The 18,589-nt window shown below is 38.6% G+C and overlaps 1 protein-coding gene across 7 annotated transcripts in view; it reads left to right on the top strand.

Annotated features, from left to right (window-relative positions):
* The first annotated feature begins 14,487 nt into the window (after positions 1-14,487).
* ABCC2 (ATP binding cassette subfamily C member 2) overlaps positions 14,488-18,589 on the top strand; it is a 72,052-nt gene continuing 67,950 nt past the window's right edge. For 2 of the 7 annotated variants that reach the window (XM_078434727.2, XM_081790476.1), the window contains exons 1-2: positions 14,493-14,678; positions 16,800-16,973. In XM_078434727.2, coding sequence (XP_078290853.2) covers positions 14,646-14,678; positions 16,800-16,973 — 207 coding nt within the window. In that variant the 5' untranslated portion in view covers positions 14,493-14,645. Of the gene's footprint in view, positions 14,679-16,799; positions 16,974-18,589 lie in introns of all 7 variants that reach the window. The other 5 variants (XM_081790477.1, XM_078434728.2, XM_078434726.2 and 2 more) reach the window with 5 other exon arrangements.

The following is an 18,589-nucleotide window of genomic DNA, read 5'->3' as shown; positions in this document are numbered from 1 at the left end:
GTATCTACACACAAAATAAACACACAGCTAACATCATACTTAATACCTAAAATCAGAAATAAGACAAGATGTCCACTTTCACCATTCCTACTCAACATTATACTAAAGTTTCTAGTGAGGGCTTTAGGCAAGAAAAAGAAATAAAAAGCATCCAGATTGGACAAGAAAAGGTAAAACACTTTCTGTTTTTAGGCAACATGATCTTGTATGTAGAAAATTCTAAGGAATACAAACACAAAAAGTTAAATGAGTTTAGCAAGGTCATAGGGTACAATATCAATATACAAAATCAATTGTATTGCTATACACTAGCATAGCAATACTACAGTATACATTGTTAATTAACAGTCTTAAAATGCAGTTAAGAATATAATTTTAGAGTGCCTGGGTGGCTCAGTTGGTTAAGTGTCTGACTCTTGGCTTCAGTTCAGGTCATGATCTCCTGGTTTGTCAGTTCGAACCCCGCACTGGGCTCCATGCTAACAGTGTGGAGCCTGCTTGGGATTCTCTCTCTCCCTCTTTCTCTGCCCCTCCCCCACATGTGCTGTCTCTGGCCCTAAATAAATAAATAAATAAAACAATTTCATCTATAATAGCATCAAAAAAGAAAATGCTTAGGAATAAATTTAACCAAACCAAAATAAATTTAACTGTTAAGATAGCAGTACTCTCCAATTGGTCTCCAAATTCAATGCAATCCCTTTCAGAATCCCAACTGTGTTTTTTGCAGAAATTGACAAGCTGATCCTAAAATTTATTTGGAAATACAAGAGACCCAGAATAGTCAATCTTGTACAAGAAGAACAATGTTGGAGGACTTACATTTTATTTATTTATTTATTTATTTATTTATTCATTTATTTATTTTAATGTTTTATTTATTTTTGAGAGAGAGAGAGAGAGAGAGACAGTGTGAATGGGAGAGGGGCAGAGAGAGAGGGAGACAGAATCTGAAGCAGGGTCCAGGCTCTGAGCTGGCAGCGCAGAGCCCAACATGGGACTCGAACTCATGAACTGCGATATCATGACCTGAGCCAAAGTTGGATGCCCAACTGACTGAACCACCCAGGCGCCCCAAGGACTTATATTTTAAAACTTACTACAAAGCTACAGTAATTAAGATAATGTGGTACAGGCATAAAGTTGAATACAAAACTCAGTGCAATAGAATTGAGAGTCCAGAAGTGAACTCATGTTGTCCGCTGATTCTTGACAAGGATGAATTGACAAGACAATTCACTGGGGAAAGAATGGTCTTTATAATAAACAGTGCTAGGACAACTGGATATCCATGTCCAAAAAAGAAGTAAGTTAGAAAAGAAGTAAAGACCTTACTTTACGTGATATACCAAAATTAACTCAAATGGATCATAGACCTAAATAAAAGAGCTAAGACCTAAAACTCTGAGAAAGAAACAGGAGTAAATCTGTGACCTCAAGTTATCTAAAGGCAAAGCTTTAGATATGACATCAAAAGCACAAATTACATAAGGAAAAAAATGGGTAATTTGGACTTAATCAAAATTGGAAACTTAAGTGTCAAAGAATAACATCAAGAAAGTGAAAAAACAACCCACAGAATGGGAGAAAATGTTTGTAAATCATACGTGATAGAGGGCTAAAATCCAGACTATGAAAGAATACTTCACAATAAAAAGACAATCTGGGTGGCTCAGTCAGTTGGGTGGCCGACTTCGGCTCAGGTCATGATCTCACAGCTCCTGAGTTTGAGCCCCATGTCGAGCTCTGTGCTGACAGCTCAGAGCCTGGACCCTGCTTCAGATTCTGTGTCTCCCTTTCTCTCTGCCCCTCCCCTGCTCACGTTTTGTGTCTGTCTGTCTCTCTCTCTTTCTCTCTCTCTCTCTCTCTCTCTCTCAAAAATAAATAAACATTTAAAAGAACCATATGATCCTGTCAATCAATGCAGAAAAAGCATTTGACAAAATTCAGCATCCTGTCTTAATAAAAACTCTTGAGAAAGTCGGGATAGAAGGAACATACTTAAACATTATAAAAGCCATTTATGAAAAGCCCACAGCTAATATCGTCAATGGGGAAAAACTGAGAGCTTTCCCCCTGAGATCAGGAACACGACAGGGATGTCCACTCTCACTGCTGTTGTTTAACATAGTGTTGGAAGTTGTAGCATCAGCAATCAGACAACAAAAGGAATCAAGGGCATCAAAATTGGCAAACATGAAATCAAGCTTTCACTTTTTGCAGATGACATGATATTATACATGGAAAACTTGATAGACTCCACCAAAAGTCTGCTAGAACTGATACATGAATTCAGCAAAGACGCAGGATACAAAATTAATGTACAGAAATCAGCTGCATTCTTATACACTAATAATGAAGCAACAGAAAGACAAACTGATCCCATTCACAACTGCACCAAGAATCATAAAATACCTAGTAATAAACCTAACCAAAGATGTAAAAGATCTGTATGCTGAAAACTATAGAAAGCTTATGAAGGAAACTGAAGAAGATAAAAAGAAATGAAAAAACATTCCATGTTCATGGATTGGAAGAATAAATATTGTTAAAATGTCAATACTACCCAAAGCTATCTACACATTCAATGCAATCCCAATCAAAATTGCACCAGCATTCTTCTCGAAGCTAGAACAAACAATCCTAAAATTTGTATGGAACCACAAAAGATCTTGAATAACCAAAGTAGTATTGAAGAAGACCAAAGTGGGAGGCATCACAATCCCAGACTTTAGCTTCTACTACAAAGCTGTAATCATCAAGACAGCATGGTATTGGCACAAAAACAGACACATAGACCAATGGAATAGAATAGAGACTCCAGAATTGGACCCACAAAAGTATGGCCAACCTAATCTTTGACAAAGCAGGAAAGAATATCCGATGGAAAAAAGACAGTCTCTTTAACAAATGGTGCTGGGAGAACTGGACAGCAACATGCAGAAGAATGAAAGTAGACCACTTTTTTATACCATCCACAAAAATAAACTCAAAATGGATGAAGAACCTGAATATGAGACAGGAAACCATCAAAACCCTAGAGGAGAAAGCAGGAAAAAACCTTTCTGACCTCAGCCACAGCAATTTCTTACTTGACACATCTCCAAAGGCAAGGGAATTAAAAGCAACAAAGAACTATTGGGACCTCATGAAGATAAAAAGCTTCTGCACTGCAAAGGAAACAATCAACAAAACTAAAAGGCAACCAACAGAATGGGAAAAGATATTTGCAAATGACATATCGGACAAAGGGCTAGTATCCAAAATCTATAAAGAGCTCACCAAACTCCACACCCGAAAAAAATAATCCAGTGAAGAAATGAGCAGAAAACATGAATAGACACTTCTCTAAAGAAGACATCCAGATGGTCAACAGGCACATGAAAAGATGCTCGACGTCACTCCTCATCAGGGAAATACAAATCAAAACAACACTCAGATACCATCTCACACCAGTCAGAGTGGCTAAAATGAGCAAATCAGGAAACTATAGATGCTGGCAAGGATGTGGAGAAATGGGAACCCTCTTGCACTGTTGGCGGGAATGCAAACTGGTGCAGCCACTCTGGAAAACTGTGGAGTTTCCTCAAAAAATTAAAAATAGGGGCGCCTGGGTGGCTCAGTTGGTTAAGCATTCGACTTCAGCTCAGGTCTGATCTCACTGTTCGTGAGTTCGAGCCCCACATTGGGCTCTGTGCTGATAGCTCAGAGCCTGGAATCCGCTTCAGATTCTGTGTCTCCCTCTCTCTCTCTATGACCTTCTCCTGCTCACACTCTGTCTGTCTCTCTCTCTCTCTCTCTCTCTCTCTCAAAAATAAATAAACATTAAAAAAAATTAAAAATAGATCTATCCTATGACCTAACAACAGCACTGCTAGGAATTTACCCAAGGGATACAGGAGTGCTGATGCATAGGAGCACTTGTACCCCAATGTTTATAGCAGCACTTTCAACAATAGCCAAATTATGGAAAGAGCCTAAATGTCCATCAACTGATGAATGGATTAAAAAAATGAAATTGTGGTTTATATACACAATAGAATACTACTAGGCAATGAGAAAGAATGAAATATGGCCTTTTGTAGCAACGTGGATGGAACTGGAGAGTGTTATGCTAAGTGAAATAAGTCATACAGGGAAAGACAGATACCATATGTTTTCACTCTTATGTAGATCCTGAGAAACTTAACAGAAGACCATGGGGGAGGGAAAGGGGAAAAAAAAAGTTAGAAAGGGAGAGAGCCAAACCATAAGAGACTCTCAAAAACTGAGAATAAACTGAGGGCTGATGGAGGGTGGGAGGGAGGGAAGGGTGGGTGATGGGTATTGAGGAGGGCACCTGTTGGGATGAGCACTGGGTGTTGTCTGGAAACCAATTTGATAATTTCATATTTTAAAAAATAATAAATATTAAAAAAAAAAGACAATCCTATTCTAAATTTTTATTTAAACTGTAGCTAACATAGTGTAATATTGGTTTCAGGAGTAGAATTTGGTGCTTTATTACTTACGTATAACACCCAGTACTCATCATAACATGTGCCCTCAATACCCATCATCCATTTAGCCCACCCCCACCTACCTCCCTCTATAAACCCTCAGTTTGTTCTCTATCATTAAAAGTCTCTTGGGGTGCCTAGGTGGCTTAGTCGGTTAGGCATCCAACTCTTGGTTTTGGCTCAGGTCATGGTCTCACAGTTCATGGGATCTAGCCCCCATCAGGCTACACACTGACAGCACAGAGCCTGCTTGGGATTCTCTTTCCCTCTCTCTCTGCCCCTCCCCCTCCCCTCAAAACACATAAACTTAAAAAGAGTCTCATGGTTTGCTTCCTTCTCTCTCTTTTTTCCCCCTTTTTATATGTTCATCTGTTGTTTCCTAAATTCCACATATGAATGAAATCATATGGTATGTGTCTTTCTCTGACTTATTTTGCTTAGCATAATACACTCTAACTCCATCCATGTCATTGCAAATGGCAGGATTTCGTTCTTTTTGATGGCTGAGTAATATTCCAGTGTGTGTGTGTGTACCACATCTTCTCTATCCACTCATCAGTTGATAAGACAATCCAATTTTAAAATGGGCAAAGGATTTGTACATCGATTTCACCAAAGAAGGTATGTAGTTGACCAACAAAAACGTGACAAGATGTTCAGCATTATTAGTCATTAGGGAAATGCAAATCAAAACCCCAATGAGATACCACTTTACACCCACTAGAATGACTATAACCGATAAGACTGACCATACCAAGCATTTGCAAGTATGTGGAGCAACTAGAAGTTTCAACTACTGCTGGTGGAAATGTAAAATGGTGAAGCTGCTTGGTAAAATGGTCTGGGGGTTCTTGAAATGTTAAACATAGAGTTGCCATATGTCACAGCAATTCCTCTGTATATACCCAAGAGAATTGAAAACATGTTCACACAAAAAGTTGTATCCAAATGTTCATTAGCACCATCATTGATCTTCTAGAATTAGAGAATAACCATTTTTGCAACCCTTAATGACATAAATCAGTTAAAGACCACCAATACTGAAACCATTAGGTAAAAGGTTGAGTAGGAGCTGAATATCCACATATCGCCAAAGTATCACTCTATAGGTTATTTGCCAGTGATAAAAGTAGGAAGTTAACATTATAATGGAGCTATCTGGTTGTTCCCAACTTAATCCAGTGAACAAACAATACCACAAGAAGTGCAAGAGTGTACTATACTGAAAGACAGGATTTGAGAGGGGAAGAGGTCATTCAGAGTCCACAACTTGTGTTAGGAATTTCAGTTTGGAGGTCTCCAGTGTGCCTCAAGGAAGAGCTAAGAGTTGGACCACCTGGAAGGCAGCTGTAACAAAGTGTAATAGTTAGCCATTGATCAAGCAAGAGTGAACTACAAATAGCAGTAACTCATAGGGTGGCCCATTATCCCAGTTTGCTTGGAATTTTTCCAATTTTCCCTTGAAAGGTCCCATAGCCTGGGAAACTCCTCAGTGCCAGGCATTTTACCAGCTCAGTGAAATTACCTTTGCATCTTTTCTTCAGTGCTCCCATCCCTGCCCCTCACATCCTGGAAATTAGATGACAAGGAATTGAATAACAAGGAAAAAAGATAAAAGGAATGACACTTCTTTCTAGCAGTGGCTGAGGTCTCTGAGCTAAGAAAATGGGAGGGGCTTTAAAATGAAAGTGAGATTGTTTTGTGGGTGATAGTAATATTCCAAAATTTATTGTAGTAATGGTTGCACAACTGTGAATACGCCAAAAATAATTGAACTGTACACGTTAAGTGGGTGAATTATATAAAAATTTATAACTCAATAAAGCTGTTTTTTTAAAAAATGCATGTGAGATTTAAATTAGATTAGCCTGAACTTTTAGTACCTGAAAGAAACCAAAATGCTATAGGATCTACCTGACATGTGGTCAAGGGCAGGGAAGGCTATATATAGCATGGCTGAAGACAATAGGTAGAAGCAAAATATTGTTTCTTGTTTTCTGTTTAGTTTGCATCTTTCGACAAACTAGCTACACTAGTTTGGATGGATTTCTGTACCCTGCCACCAAGAGTTGTGTTTAAGAAACCTAAGGAATACACATTCTATCTATTCCTGTATAGATGCTAAGTTTCATCCTTCGATAAAAGCACAAAAATTTTATCTTTGGATTGCATTGCTCTGATCCCTCATAGAATGTATGTATGTATGTATGTATGTATGTATGTATGTATGTATGTATGTATTTAAAGTTTATTTACTTATTTTGAGAGAGAGAGAGAGTGCATTCAAGCAGGGAATGGTAAGGAGAGAGGGAGAGAGAGAGAATCCCAAGCAGGATCCACACTCAGTGCAGAGCCGGATGCAGGGCTCAATCTCAGGAACAGTGAGATCATGACCTGAGCCAATATCAAGAGTTGGATGCTATTAACAATTTCTTGTGTATACTTCCAGAAATTTTAATAATTTACTTGTATTTAATTGCTGGTAAAACTACGTGCTTTTCTATGTGATAATTACTAATATTGCTCCCATGTTCTTTTTTTGTCAGATGTACTTCCCATTTGGTTGCTTTCATACTAATATTTGTTTTATAAAATTCTCTTAAAAATTAAAGAAAAATGTGCGCATTTCTCTGTGTTCTGATCACTTTCTTTTTGTTTGTTTGTTTGTTTGTTTGTTTGTTTTCGAGGCTCAGAAGAGTATTTTTCTCTCCACTATATACATTTTGCTTCTAGCCCATTTAGTTCTGTTGTTTTATGACCTATCAAGAATATACTTTATGGGATGATATAAATTAAAGACCTAAATTAATTACTTTTTTTCTATATTAGTATGCTGCTGTCCAAAAAACATTATACAATTCATCCTATTCCCTCTAGTTTGTCAAAAGTTAAAGATTATCCTTTGTATATACTTTTTTTAAAACTATATGAAACTTTTTAGTAGTTGTCTCTTTCTGGGGGAAGCTTTAAGTCTAATTCAAAGAGTTCATTAATTATTTAAATTATTTTTTTGCAATTTGTTAATTCTTTCAGAAGAGTTTCACTACATTTCAGGTTTTAATTAAAAGGAGTGTAGGTTTATAATAAATGAAAAATATTTTTAAATCAATGTTAATTTACTCATCTGTACATCCTGTTTGGTCTCTGGTTATTCTAAAAATATTTTTGGTTTTAGCAATACAAAAATGTACAGATTATCTTTGGTGGGAGAATTGGGTAGTAATTATCTTATTACTTTATAATTATAGTTTTTAGTTTTTGCTATAGGAGCATGAACTAATAGGCGAAATTTTAAAATATGAAGGGAAAAACAGTCTTTTTTCTGTTACCACTTAAATCTCAAAATCTATATTAAGATATTACACCAGAAAGAAAACTTTTCTTAAGTTTATCTGTAATCATTAACTAAAAGTATACAACTCTTTGGTTATCTTGAACATTGAACTTTTGTAGAGTTTTCAGTTACTTAATGCAGACATGTATTAGTCAACATTTGCTTACTAAGTTGAAATGATACAGCATATTCTTTGCCAAGTCATTCTGATCAAACAGTCTCTCCGACCGAATTATCTCTATGCAATGAATTTAGTATACATACATTGAGATTTTTGGAGACCGTTAGGAAGAGATTTGGGAGAGATCATTTTACATAAGACCAGCAGAGGCAAGGCCAGAATCCAGGTTTCCTGACTCCTTCACATCTTGCAAGATGTCTTTTTTAGTACAGTCTTTGTGTTTTTTTTAATGTTTATTTATTTATTTTGAGAGAGAAGGAAAGAGAGAGGGAGGGGCAGTGAGAGGGAGATAGAAAGAAGGGCATTGAGAGAGGGAGAGAGAGAATCCTAAGCAGGCTCCATACCTTCAGCACAGAGCCCGGTGAGATCATTACCTGAGCTGAAATCAAGAGTCAGACACTCAACTGACTGAGCCACCCAGGTGCCCCTTCAGTACAGTCTTTAAATATCAATGATAACACTAAAGGAGAGAGTTCGCAGAACACCTCTTCTGATAGAATAGGAACATCCTGCAAACTTGCACGTATTTGACATATTCAGATCACATCTTCAGGGCACTAGGACAGCTTGATTTAAAGAAATCCTACAGTGCATCCTCAGGTAAAGGGAATCATCACAGTATTTTTGTTTTTTATGTAAATTGCATATACATTAAATCATAAAATCTTGGAAATCTTCTAGTCAGACCTTCTCCCCAGAGCACGTATCTTTTCTCCAGTGTTCACTACCTCATAAAAGGGTAGAAGGACATCTGACATTCTTACTATACAGATATGAAACATTGTTCTTCATAAATTATGGGATGTAGAATTATTTTCTTAACCTTTCTGAACCTCAGTTGGTGAAATTGTAATAAAAAATACCTACTTCATAAGATTATTATAAGGACAGGGGCACCTGGGTGGCTCAGTTGGTTGAGTGTCCGACTTTGGCTCAGGTCATGATCTCACGGTTCGTGAGTTCAAGCCCTGTGTCAGACTCTGTTTGATAGCCTGGAGCCTGTTTGGATTCTGTCTCCCTCTTTCTCTGCCCCTCCCCCGCTCACGCTCTTGCTCTCTCTCTCTCTCTCTCTCTCAAAAAATAAAATAAACATTAAAAGAATGTTTTTAATATTATTATAAGGACTAAAAGAGACAAAACTGTTAGTGTTTAACATAGAAATGTATTCATTATTTAAGAAACCTACATGAGGTTGACATATAATAGATATCCATTAAGCATGAGTTATGTCAGTGCTTGTAAGTCACTGATACAAATATTCAGGTGCTGGAATGATTGCAGACCCCTCTGGCATGCCAGGAAAGATCACCCTTGGGTTACATACTTCTGTTCTTGTTTGAACTACACCTTTTGTGGTTGTCCCACAGTTCTTAGATACTCTTGTTGTTTTTCAGATTAATTTCTCATTGCCTTCCAGTTGTAGCATTCTCTACAGAGATCTCCTCAAGCTCAGAGATTCTTTCCTGTGCTGTGTCCAGTCTACCAACAAGCCCATTAAAGGTCATCTTCCTTTCCATTACAATGTTTTTTTATCTCCAGCATTTTGATTCTTTCTTAGAATTTCTATCTCTTTGCTTACATTGCCCATCTGTTCTTGTATGTTGTCTAGTTCATCCATTAGAGCCTTTAGCATATTAATCATAGTGGTTTTAAGTTCCTAGTCTGATCATTCCCACCTCCCTGCCATATCTGAGTCTGGTTCTGATGTTTGCTTTATCTCTCCAAACTGTGTTTTTTGCCTTTGAGTATGCCTTGCAATTTTTTTCTTGGTAGCTGGACTTGATGTACTGGGTAAAAGGAACTGCTGAAATTGGCCTTTAGTGATGTGGTGACATGTTGGAGGAGAGGAAGTGTTCTCTGGTCCTATGATTAGGTCTCAGTCTTTTAGTGATCTGGTGCCTCCAGACTGTGAACTTTGCAAGTACCTCTCAGCCTCCTCTCTTAGGTGGAACAAGAAGGCTAGAGTAGGCTGGATTTGGGCATTTCTCTCTCTGCAGGTTGGTTAGGCTCTGAGAAAACTCCAATGGGTTAAGTTCTGGTTAAACAGTTCTTCTGAGAGCAGATCTTGTTAAAAACAGAATGCTCTGGTATATTTCAAATGGCTACTTTTCTTCTCTGCCTGCCAGAAGCAAGATGAGATTTTTCTCCAATATTCACTGTGAGAACCTCCTCAAGCTCCTGAAGGTAAAACTCATAAAAATGTTTATAGGGGGGAGCTCCCCTATCACAGAGTCCCCCTGGATTTTTTTTTTTTTTTTGAACCTCTCAGACTTGATGGAGACTTCAGTTGGATTTCAGGCAGAAACTGAGTCATCCAGTGCAGATTTGTGAACAGGGTCCACAAGTAAATGAACAACTTCCTGGAGGGATTCACAGAACTGCTTTCTATTGATTTGATTAAAATATTTGATAAAAATGAGCTGGAGTTGCTAATGTGCTACCTTGGCGGTATGGACATGAATGATTGAGAGACAACATTCTACTTACAGGAACGGCTAATGCCCAAACCATCCTGTCATTCAGTGGCTAACAGACTTTGCAGAGACAATGGCAGAATAACAGTTTCACAACAGTTTCACAATGTGACTCCTAGAACAGTCTTCCCCTCCATGCACTTGCCCAAGTGCAGATGTGGGAAGTCAGCCCTAGGTCACTTTCCTGCATTTTCTACTCTAAGTTATCAACTGGGTGATGTCTACAGTAATGACATTTCAGAAAGACTTTGTCTATGTTGTGCTTTGTTGATGGGGGGTGGGAGGGAGGGGAGGGTGGGTGATGGGTATTGAGGAGGGCACCTTTTGGGATGAGCACTGGGTGTTGTATGGAAACCAATTTGACAATAAATTTCATATATTGAAAAAAAAAAGCCCTTAATAAATTGTTTACTTACTTAAAAAAGAAAAGTTCTCAAAATAAGATAAAAACAGAGAGGAAGACAAACCATAAGAGACTTAGATACAGAGAACAAACCGAGGGTTGCTGGTGTGGTTTTGGGTGGGGGGATGAGCTAAATGGGTGATGGGCATTAAGGAGGGCACTTGTTGGGATGAGCACTGGGTGTTATATGTAAGTGATGAATCACTAAATTCTATTCCTAAAATTGTTATTACACTCTATGTTAACTAACTTGGATTTAAATTAAAAAACAAACCAAAAAAAAAAAAAAAAAAAGGAAAGAAAGAAAAGAAAAACTCAGTGACTCTGTGACTCAGACACTAAGACTCTCTATCAGTTGGTAAATTACAGTTCAGCATTCCCCACCCCAGTAAATTGTGATTCTCTGCATTTGCCTGTCTGCCTGTGTGTCTCTTCAATTTGGGGGACAGCAGTTTGCTCTGTGACCTTACTTCTCTTACTGATCTAAGAAGAATTGTTGATTTTTCAGTCTGTCCAACATTTTACTTGTTAGGATGGAATGGTAACTGCCAAACTCTTTACATGCCAGACCCATCCACTTCTTCTTTCATTTGATAATACATCATATGTTTACCCTATCCGTGTCAGTAAATATCCTAAAACCTAAGCATTTGTTTTGGTGAATATTTAGATCCTCCACCCTCCCTTTTTTTTGGCTACTCAAAATGTTTTAAGCACAAATGAGTACAAATTCTGCTTGTTTTAAAACATGATTACAATTTTTATCAGTCACTTTTTGTTCCTCTTATTTGCAGTAGACACCACAGGGAGTTTACATTTTATAAGTAGATAATAATTCCACTCACACCATACCTCTCATTAGGCCCTCTCTTCAGTCTCAATGAACATTTCCAAGCATAGCCAATTTGCTTTCATAACTACTTGCTAGACATGTTCAGTCAATATCCATCTGCTAGAAAGAAGAGGATTGACATCATTGTCAAAGACTAACTCAGACATTTAATTGGATGTCTGTATGCTAGTTTTTTCGTACTTGAGAGAGATTGTCATTACACTATTGTCAACAAAGGCAAAAGCCAGGATTTATAAAAAAGAGAGACAGGAAAAGAGGCAAACACACAGTTTAGGGAGAGTGAGAGTTTATTCCTGATTAAACTAATTAGTTGGAGGGCATCAAAGAGGCCAGTATGGGAAGTCTAGTGTTGAGCAGGCTGTCATCAGGGAACACAGCTGCAGGCATCGATGACTTTTCTGAAAAGCCCTTAGAGTTTGGCCGTGGAGCATGTGTGACAAGTTGTCTAGTGTCTGCCAGTGTGTCCTTAGCATCACCACTTTAGGTGAGCCAGGTTCGTGTTATTTGTTTCTCTCATCAGAATTTCTCATTTCACCTCTTTGGTCAAAGTAGCTCCCAAAGGAATGGATTCAGTCATGAGGATTTCATTCTTTTTTTGACACAATATTTTCAGTTGGATGTCGACTGGGAATAATGGACACATGTCATGTAATCATTCTGATATTTAACAGTGGAAACAAGACAACAAATCTGAGGACAATCACAAATCCATAAGGAATAAGGAGTGGCTAGCTGACTCAGTTGGTAGAGCATGTGACTCTTGATCTTGGAGTTGTGAGTTCAAGCCCCACGCTGAGTATAGAGATTACTCACATAAATAAATAAATAAATAAATAAGAAAAAACATTTTTTTTAAGTCTAAAAAAACCCCCCAAAACAAATCCATTAGAAACACTTGGCACCATGTTTTTATCCAGGTTTTATTTATGGATTTATACATTTATGTGGCAAGTATGGCAATACCATCTAATTACATAAGAATAGTTTAGTATATGTATATTGAGAAACTAGAAAATGTTTATGGTAAACATAGAAAATCTCTGTCCACATGTATTTGAACACCCCAAGGCCTAAGTCATTCACAGAACTGAATGACTGTCCTAATAAAAGTTACACATCTTTCAGATGCTAATAATTCACAACATACCCACTGGTACTAGTGGTAAATGTTATTATCATTTGTGAGTTTAAGGTAACCAAATGGATAGTTAACCTTAGGCCAGGCATTAAAGTCTACATTAAATATATAGGTATGGGGGCACCTGGATGGCGGCTCAGTCAGTTAAGCATCTGACTTCGGCTCAGGTCATGGGTTCAAGTCTCTAGTCGGGCTCTGTGCTGACAGCTCAGCTTTGGATTCTGTGTCTCCCTCTCTCTCTGCCCACACCCTCTCACACTCTGTCTCTCTCTCTCAAAGAATAAATAAACGTTAAAAAAATTAATATATATGTGTATGTATGTATGTATACATTAAAGTATAAATACTCGTTTGTTAATTACTCTCTGTAGATGGTCTGTATATACTCACAGAACAAAGAAGTGTTTTTTTGTGTTAGTGACCACAATGGTTTCACATGATCCCCCAAATAATGGCATCTGTACTTTAATATGTTGGCAAGCATGTATGGCTGCTGTTAATTTCGGGTACCCTGATTTTACTGTATTATTATTCTTTTTTTTTTTTCAATATATGAAATTTATTGTCAAATTGGTTTCCATCGGGTACCCTGATTTTAAAAGAGCATTTGCTTTTCTAGGGGAGGGGCTAATGGAGAGTTGTTGTCTACTGGGTATAGAGTTTCAGTTGGGCAAAATTTCCCAATTTCAGTTGGGAAAAGTTCTGGAGAGTGGTTGCACAACAATGTGAATATACTTAACACTCCTGAACTGTATACGCTTAGAAATGGTTGGATGGTAAAATTTCTGTCATGTTTTTTACCACAATACAAAAAGATTGCTTTAAAATATTATTGCGTAATACCTGATAATTATGGGGAAAAAATCAGAAAATACAGACAAGCAAAAAGGAAAATCACGCACAACTCTAACAGCTAAGGTTAACATTTGGTTGCATAACGTATATTTACGTATAGGTTCACACTGGATATACTATTTTATAACCTGAGTTTTTCAAATAAAGTTTATACTATTTTTGAACTTTTAATTTAAAATCCAGAAGAGTAGGACATTTCTCATTCCTATAAATTCTAAGGCCTTAAAACAGAAGTAAAACTGCATGTTTAAAGATACTTGCCCCTCCATGGACACTTCTCTTTTTAGGTCATATGTCTTCAAGAGAAGGAAAGGCTCCTTCTCTCCCGAGTTGTCTGCCAGCTCTGCTGACTTTTTTCTTGTTTTTCTTTTTTTTCAAAAATTTTTAATGTTTATTTTTTATTTATACTTGAGAGAGAGAGAGTGTGAGCAGGGGAGGGGCAGAGAGAGATGGAGACAGTATCTGCAGCAGGCTCCAGGCTCTGGGCTATCAGCACAGAGCAAGACACAGGGCTCCAATTCACAAGCAGGGAGATCATGACCTGAGCCGAAGTTGGACACTCAACCAACTGAGCCACCCAGGCATGCCTCTGCTGACATTTTCCAGTGATTCCTTTTACATAAGACCATACCTACAGAGGCTTCTGGTTCTTCGGGGGATGGTGAGTCTACCTGCCCCTGGGGCCCCTCAGTCACATGTCTAGCTACTGAGATAATGCAAATAAATATCTGAGCAAGTTAATGAGTAAGCTGTTAGGATGAAAGGTCAGGAAACATGATTTTATCTGGAATGTCAGAATGGGAGATAACATCCCAAACTGCAACTTGAGTCCACCTTCTCTGAGGAAGACTTAATAAGAAACAACAGAGTCACAAAAGAGCCTTCATTCCAGAAGTGCTCCAGGAATCATGCTGGAGAAGTTCTGCAACTCTACATTTTGGGTGAGAAATACTACTTCTCTTCACTGTTGACTCTTCTCAGACTCAGAACAAATAGTAGATGAACCTCAAGTGGCTACCAATAAGAACCAGAAAAGTTAGATGTGTAGGTGGTCTAAACCTCAGGATTTGGTTTTGTTTCTTCTAGGGTTTGTTTGTTTGTTTGTTTGTTTAAGAGAAGATAAGTCATAATATCTCCAGAGGACATTCTATGTGGGAGAGGTAACATATTCTCTAACATAAGTTTATTATATCCTAGACTCTTTTTTTTATTTTGAAAATTTTCTTAATCTTTATTTTATTTTTGGCAGAGAGAGAGACAGAACATGAGCAGGGGAGGGGCAAAGAGAGAGAGGGAAACACAGAATCTGAAGCAGGCTCTAGGCTCCAAGCTGTCAGCACAAAGCCTGATGTGGGGCTCGAACTCACAAACCATGAGATCATGGCCTCAGCCGAAGTCAGACGCTTAACCGGCTGAGCTACCCAGGTGCCCCTCCTAGACTCTTTTCTCAAACTAGCTAGCTGCAAAATCATCTTCTCTAAAGAGAAATAGGGAGAAGACTTCCAATCTCAACAATATTAGGAGGGAAAGTTGTTGTGGGGTTTGTGGGGTGAGAGGAAGAAGAGGAGACCCTGGTTGAGTTTTGTCGAAGCATGCTGAGGTTGAAGTGATAGCTGTATGTTCTAGAGGACCTGGCAGTTAGGGGTGTGGAGTGGAAGTTGAGGCCAGGGATGCAGATTTGGGTGTCACGAGCACCAAGACCATTTTGGAACCATTAGAGCAGAGAATTTCAAGGCAGACAGGGTGAGCAATAGTTACTAAATGGCTTAGTGGAATAGAAAATGAGAAGGAACCTAGGATTTAATGATTCTGTGAAAGTGTGGTCTTCAAATGCCTAGCACAGGACCAGAATCACATGGAGGGCTTGTTAAAATAGTTTAAATATCTTAGGTTATTCTTCTGAATTCTAAAGTTAGAATCTCTTGGTGGAGAGATAAGAAGAGTAAGAATGAGATAGCAGAGTTAGCATTCCCATCTTAGAAAGAACCTGGGCCCCAAGGGCCTCAGGCTAGGACCTCCATGCCACAGGCAGGTGGGGCTTAATAGGCCCCAGGATCTCAGCAGGCCATCTTTTTTTTTTTTTTTTTTTTTTAATATTTATTTCTTTTTGAGAGATAGAGAGAGCGCGAGAGGGGGATGGGCAGAGAGAGAGGGAGACAGAGGATCCAAAGCAGGCTACACGCTGACAGTGGTGAGGCTGATGCCGAGTTTGAACTCATGAACTGTGAGATCATGACCTGAGCCCAAGTCAGGTACTCAACCGACTGAACCACCCAGGTGCCCCTCAGCAGGGCATCTTTGGAGAATTCTGAGAATATCTGACAGAGCTCTTGGTCAGGGCACCTCAATGTTTTCTTTAAAGAGTCTGTGCAAACAACTATACAAAAACAATTTGAAAATATTTATAAGGAGAGAAAAATTACCCCTTACAAGACTGAGAAATAAGAACTGGTGTTCCCACCCTCACTTCCCAAGACACTTCTACCTATTACAGAAAGTAAAGACTACAGACCTGCTGGGAACGAGCCTCCCATCCGATAGTGCCTTTGCAGCTCCTGTGCCAACAATCCCTTCAGGTTCCGATCACTATAAGCCCCTCTGGCTCAAAGGAGGCTAAATGTCATAGTGTGACTAAAGCATCCTGCTGGCTGCATGTTGGAACATCTGTCAGGGAGCTTAATCAGTGCTAAAAAGTAGAAGAAGAACAAGTTTCTATATCCCAGGGAACTGTTTGAATTGAGGAACTGTCCATTCCTCTTCTTCCCGCAACCTGGCAAATGCACTAGTGAAGTTTCCTTAGAAGAGCTGGTGGAGAAATTCGCCTAGAAAGAAAGGCTTTTTAAGGTTGGGTTGGCCAGAAAAGTCACTGTCATTAAATGTTGAAGCTATATCAATGGAAATAAATAGGAAAATGCAGCTAGTTAAAGGGTCAGGCCAGATACGGATGTAGAACTGAGTTAAAATTGTTTGGAAACGGGTCGGAGGGGAGGGTGGTCTCGCACTGGTTTTCTGTCTTCAAAACATGAGTATATTCCACAATCCTTCCGTTTTTGGTCCCCCAGAATTCTTCATTCCTGGATAGCCCAGAAGCAGATCTGCCACTTTGTTTTGAGCAAACTGTTCTGGTGTGGATTCCCTTGGGTTTCCTTTGGCTCCTGGCCCCTTGGCAGCTTCTTCATGTATACAGAACCAAGATCAACAGATCATCTATCACCAAACTCTATCTTGCTAAGCAGGTATGGGAACTCCACTATTTTCAAACTAATTACTTGGTGCACAATAGAGACATTTTGTTGGTGGTTAAAGTGTCTTCTTCCCTATTTTTAGCCAGCTTTCTTGAGACAGGTGCTCACTGGCCCCTTGCCATATTTCTTAGTTAAGGTGACTTTAATTTTTACTCAATGATAGTGACTCTTAAATCTTATCGATATCAGACTCTTTAAACACCAATGATGAGTAATCGATCAGTCTAATAGTTATTTTTAATATTTGAGAAACAAATACTGGATGACCTGTCTTGAGGCTATGCTAATAAATCAGGAGACTACAATTCAGTTGGCACCTACAATGAAGTGGAAATAAAACGTGTCCTCTGCACAGTTCAGGCAATCCAGCCATCACTCATCTCCCATAACTTGGGTCTGAAATAAGGCTTCCATTTTCCCAAAGTCTTCCATGAGTCTGGACAGTCACTGACAGTAGAGTGAGGTAGGGTGAGTGCTCCCAGGCATATACCCGAGTAGGGAAATATGGAAGGAACAGGAGCTGCGGGAGAGAATCCAGCAAGAACTAGGGGAGAAGCCCCTCAGCCAATGGCACTGATTAATGCAGAAAGGGTCTTGTGGGAACCGAGACATTCAACTGAGGTTGCAAAGTCAACTCACAGGGTATTATGCTAAATGAAATTAGCCAGAGAAAGACAAAGATCATATGACTTCACTCATATGTGGAATTTAAGATACAAAACAGATGAACATAGGAGAAGGAAAGCAAAAATAATACAAAAACAGGAAGGGGACAAAACATAACAGACTCTTAAATGCAGAGAACAAACTGAGGATTGCTGGAGGGGCTGTGGGTAAGGGGATGGGCTAAATGGGCAAGAGGCATTAAGGAGGACACTTGCTGGGATGAGCACTGGGTGTTGTACCTAGGTGATGAATCACTGGATTCTACTCCTGAAATCATTATTGCACTATATACTAACTAACTTGGATGTAAATTTTAAAATTTTTTAAACGATTTTAAAAAAAGAAGAAAAAAAGCCACCTCATAAAATCCACCATCTGCTTTTTTCACTAGTTTGTTATTGTTTGTTTGTTTGTTTGTTTTTCCCTATCTGTCCTGATCCTTAAACAAGGTTTTTTAAATGCCAATTAGATTTAATGTTCTATGAGCACACATACCAATGACATCAGATTACCTGGAATCTACGAGGAAGAAAGGAACTTGGCCAACCGAAATGGGATTTTTTTTGACTCTCCAAGGCAGGGGCTGGTGGTGAGTTTTGTTGGACTCTGGATAGGAATGAACAGTCCCCAAGAGTGGGGGCAAGGTTGCTGTCCTCTTTGCTGACTCAAGTGCCAAGCACAGCTTAGCACTCAGTATGAATTTGTTGAATGTTAATATTAAATGCAGTCTAGAAGTAGGGATCAAATCAAGAATGTGTTAGATTCTGAACATTGAATAATACGCTTTAATAACCTTGAAAATAAGTCAGAGCTTTTTGTTAGAAAATCAGTCAACTGTCTTTTTATTGGGCTTCCAAGATAAGGCTGGGTAATGAGTAAATCAGTACCCTATCCTAGTTATATTTGTTAGTTAATGTTTAAAAACAGCTTTATTGAAATGT

Source organism: Panthera onca, chromosome D2 (genome assembly GCF_046562875.1).
Source record: "Panthera onca isolate mPanOnc1 chromosome D2, mPanOnc1 haplotype 2, whole genome shotgun sequence".
Taxonomy (NCBI): domain Eukaryota; kingdom Metazoa; phylum Chordata; class Mammalia; order Carnivora; family Felidae; genus Panthera; species Panthera onca.
Note: the sequence above shows the minus strand (reverse complement) of the source record. Positions and strands in the feature narration are given on the sequence as shown.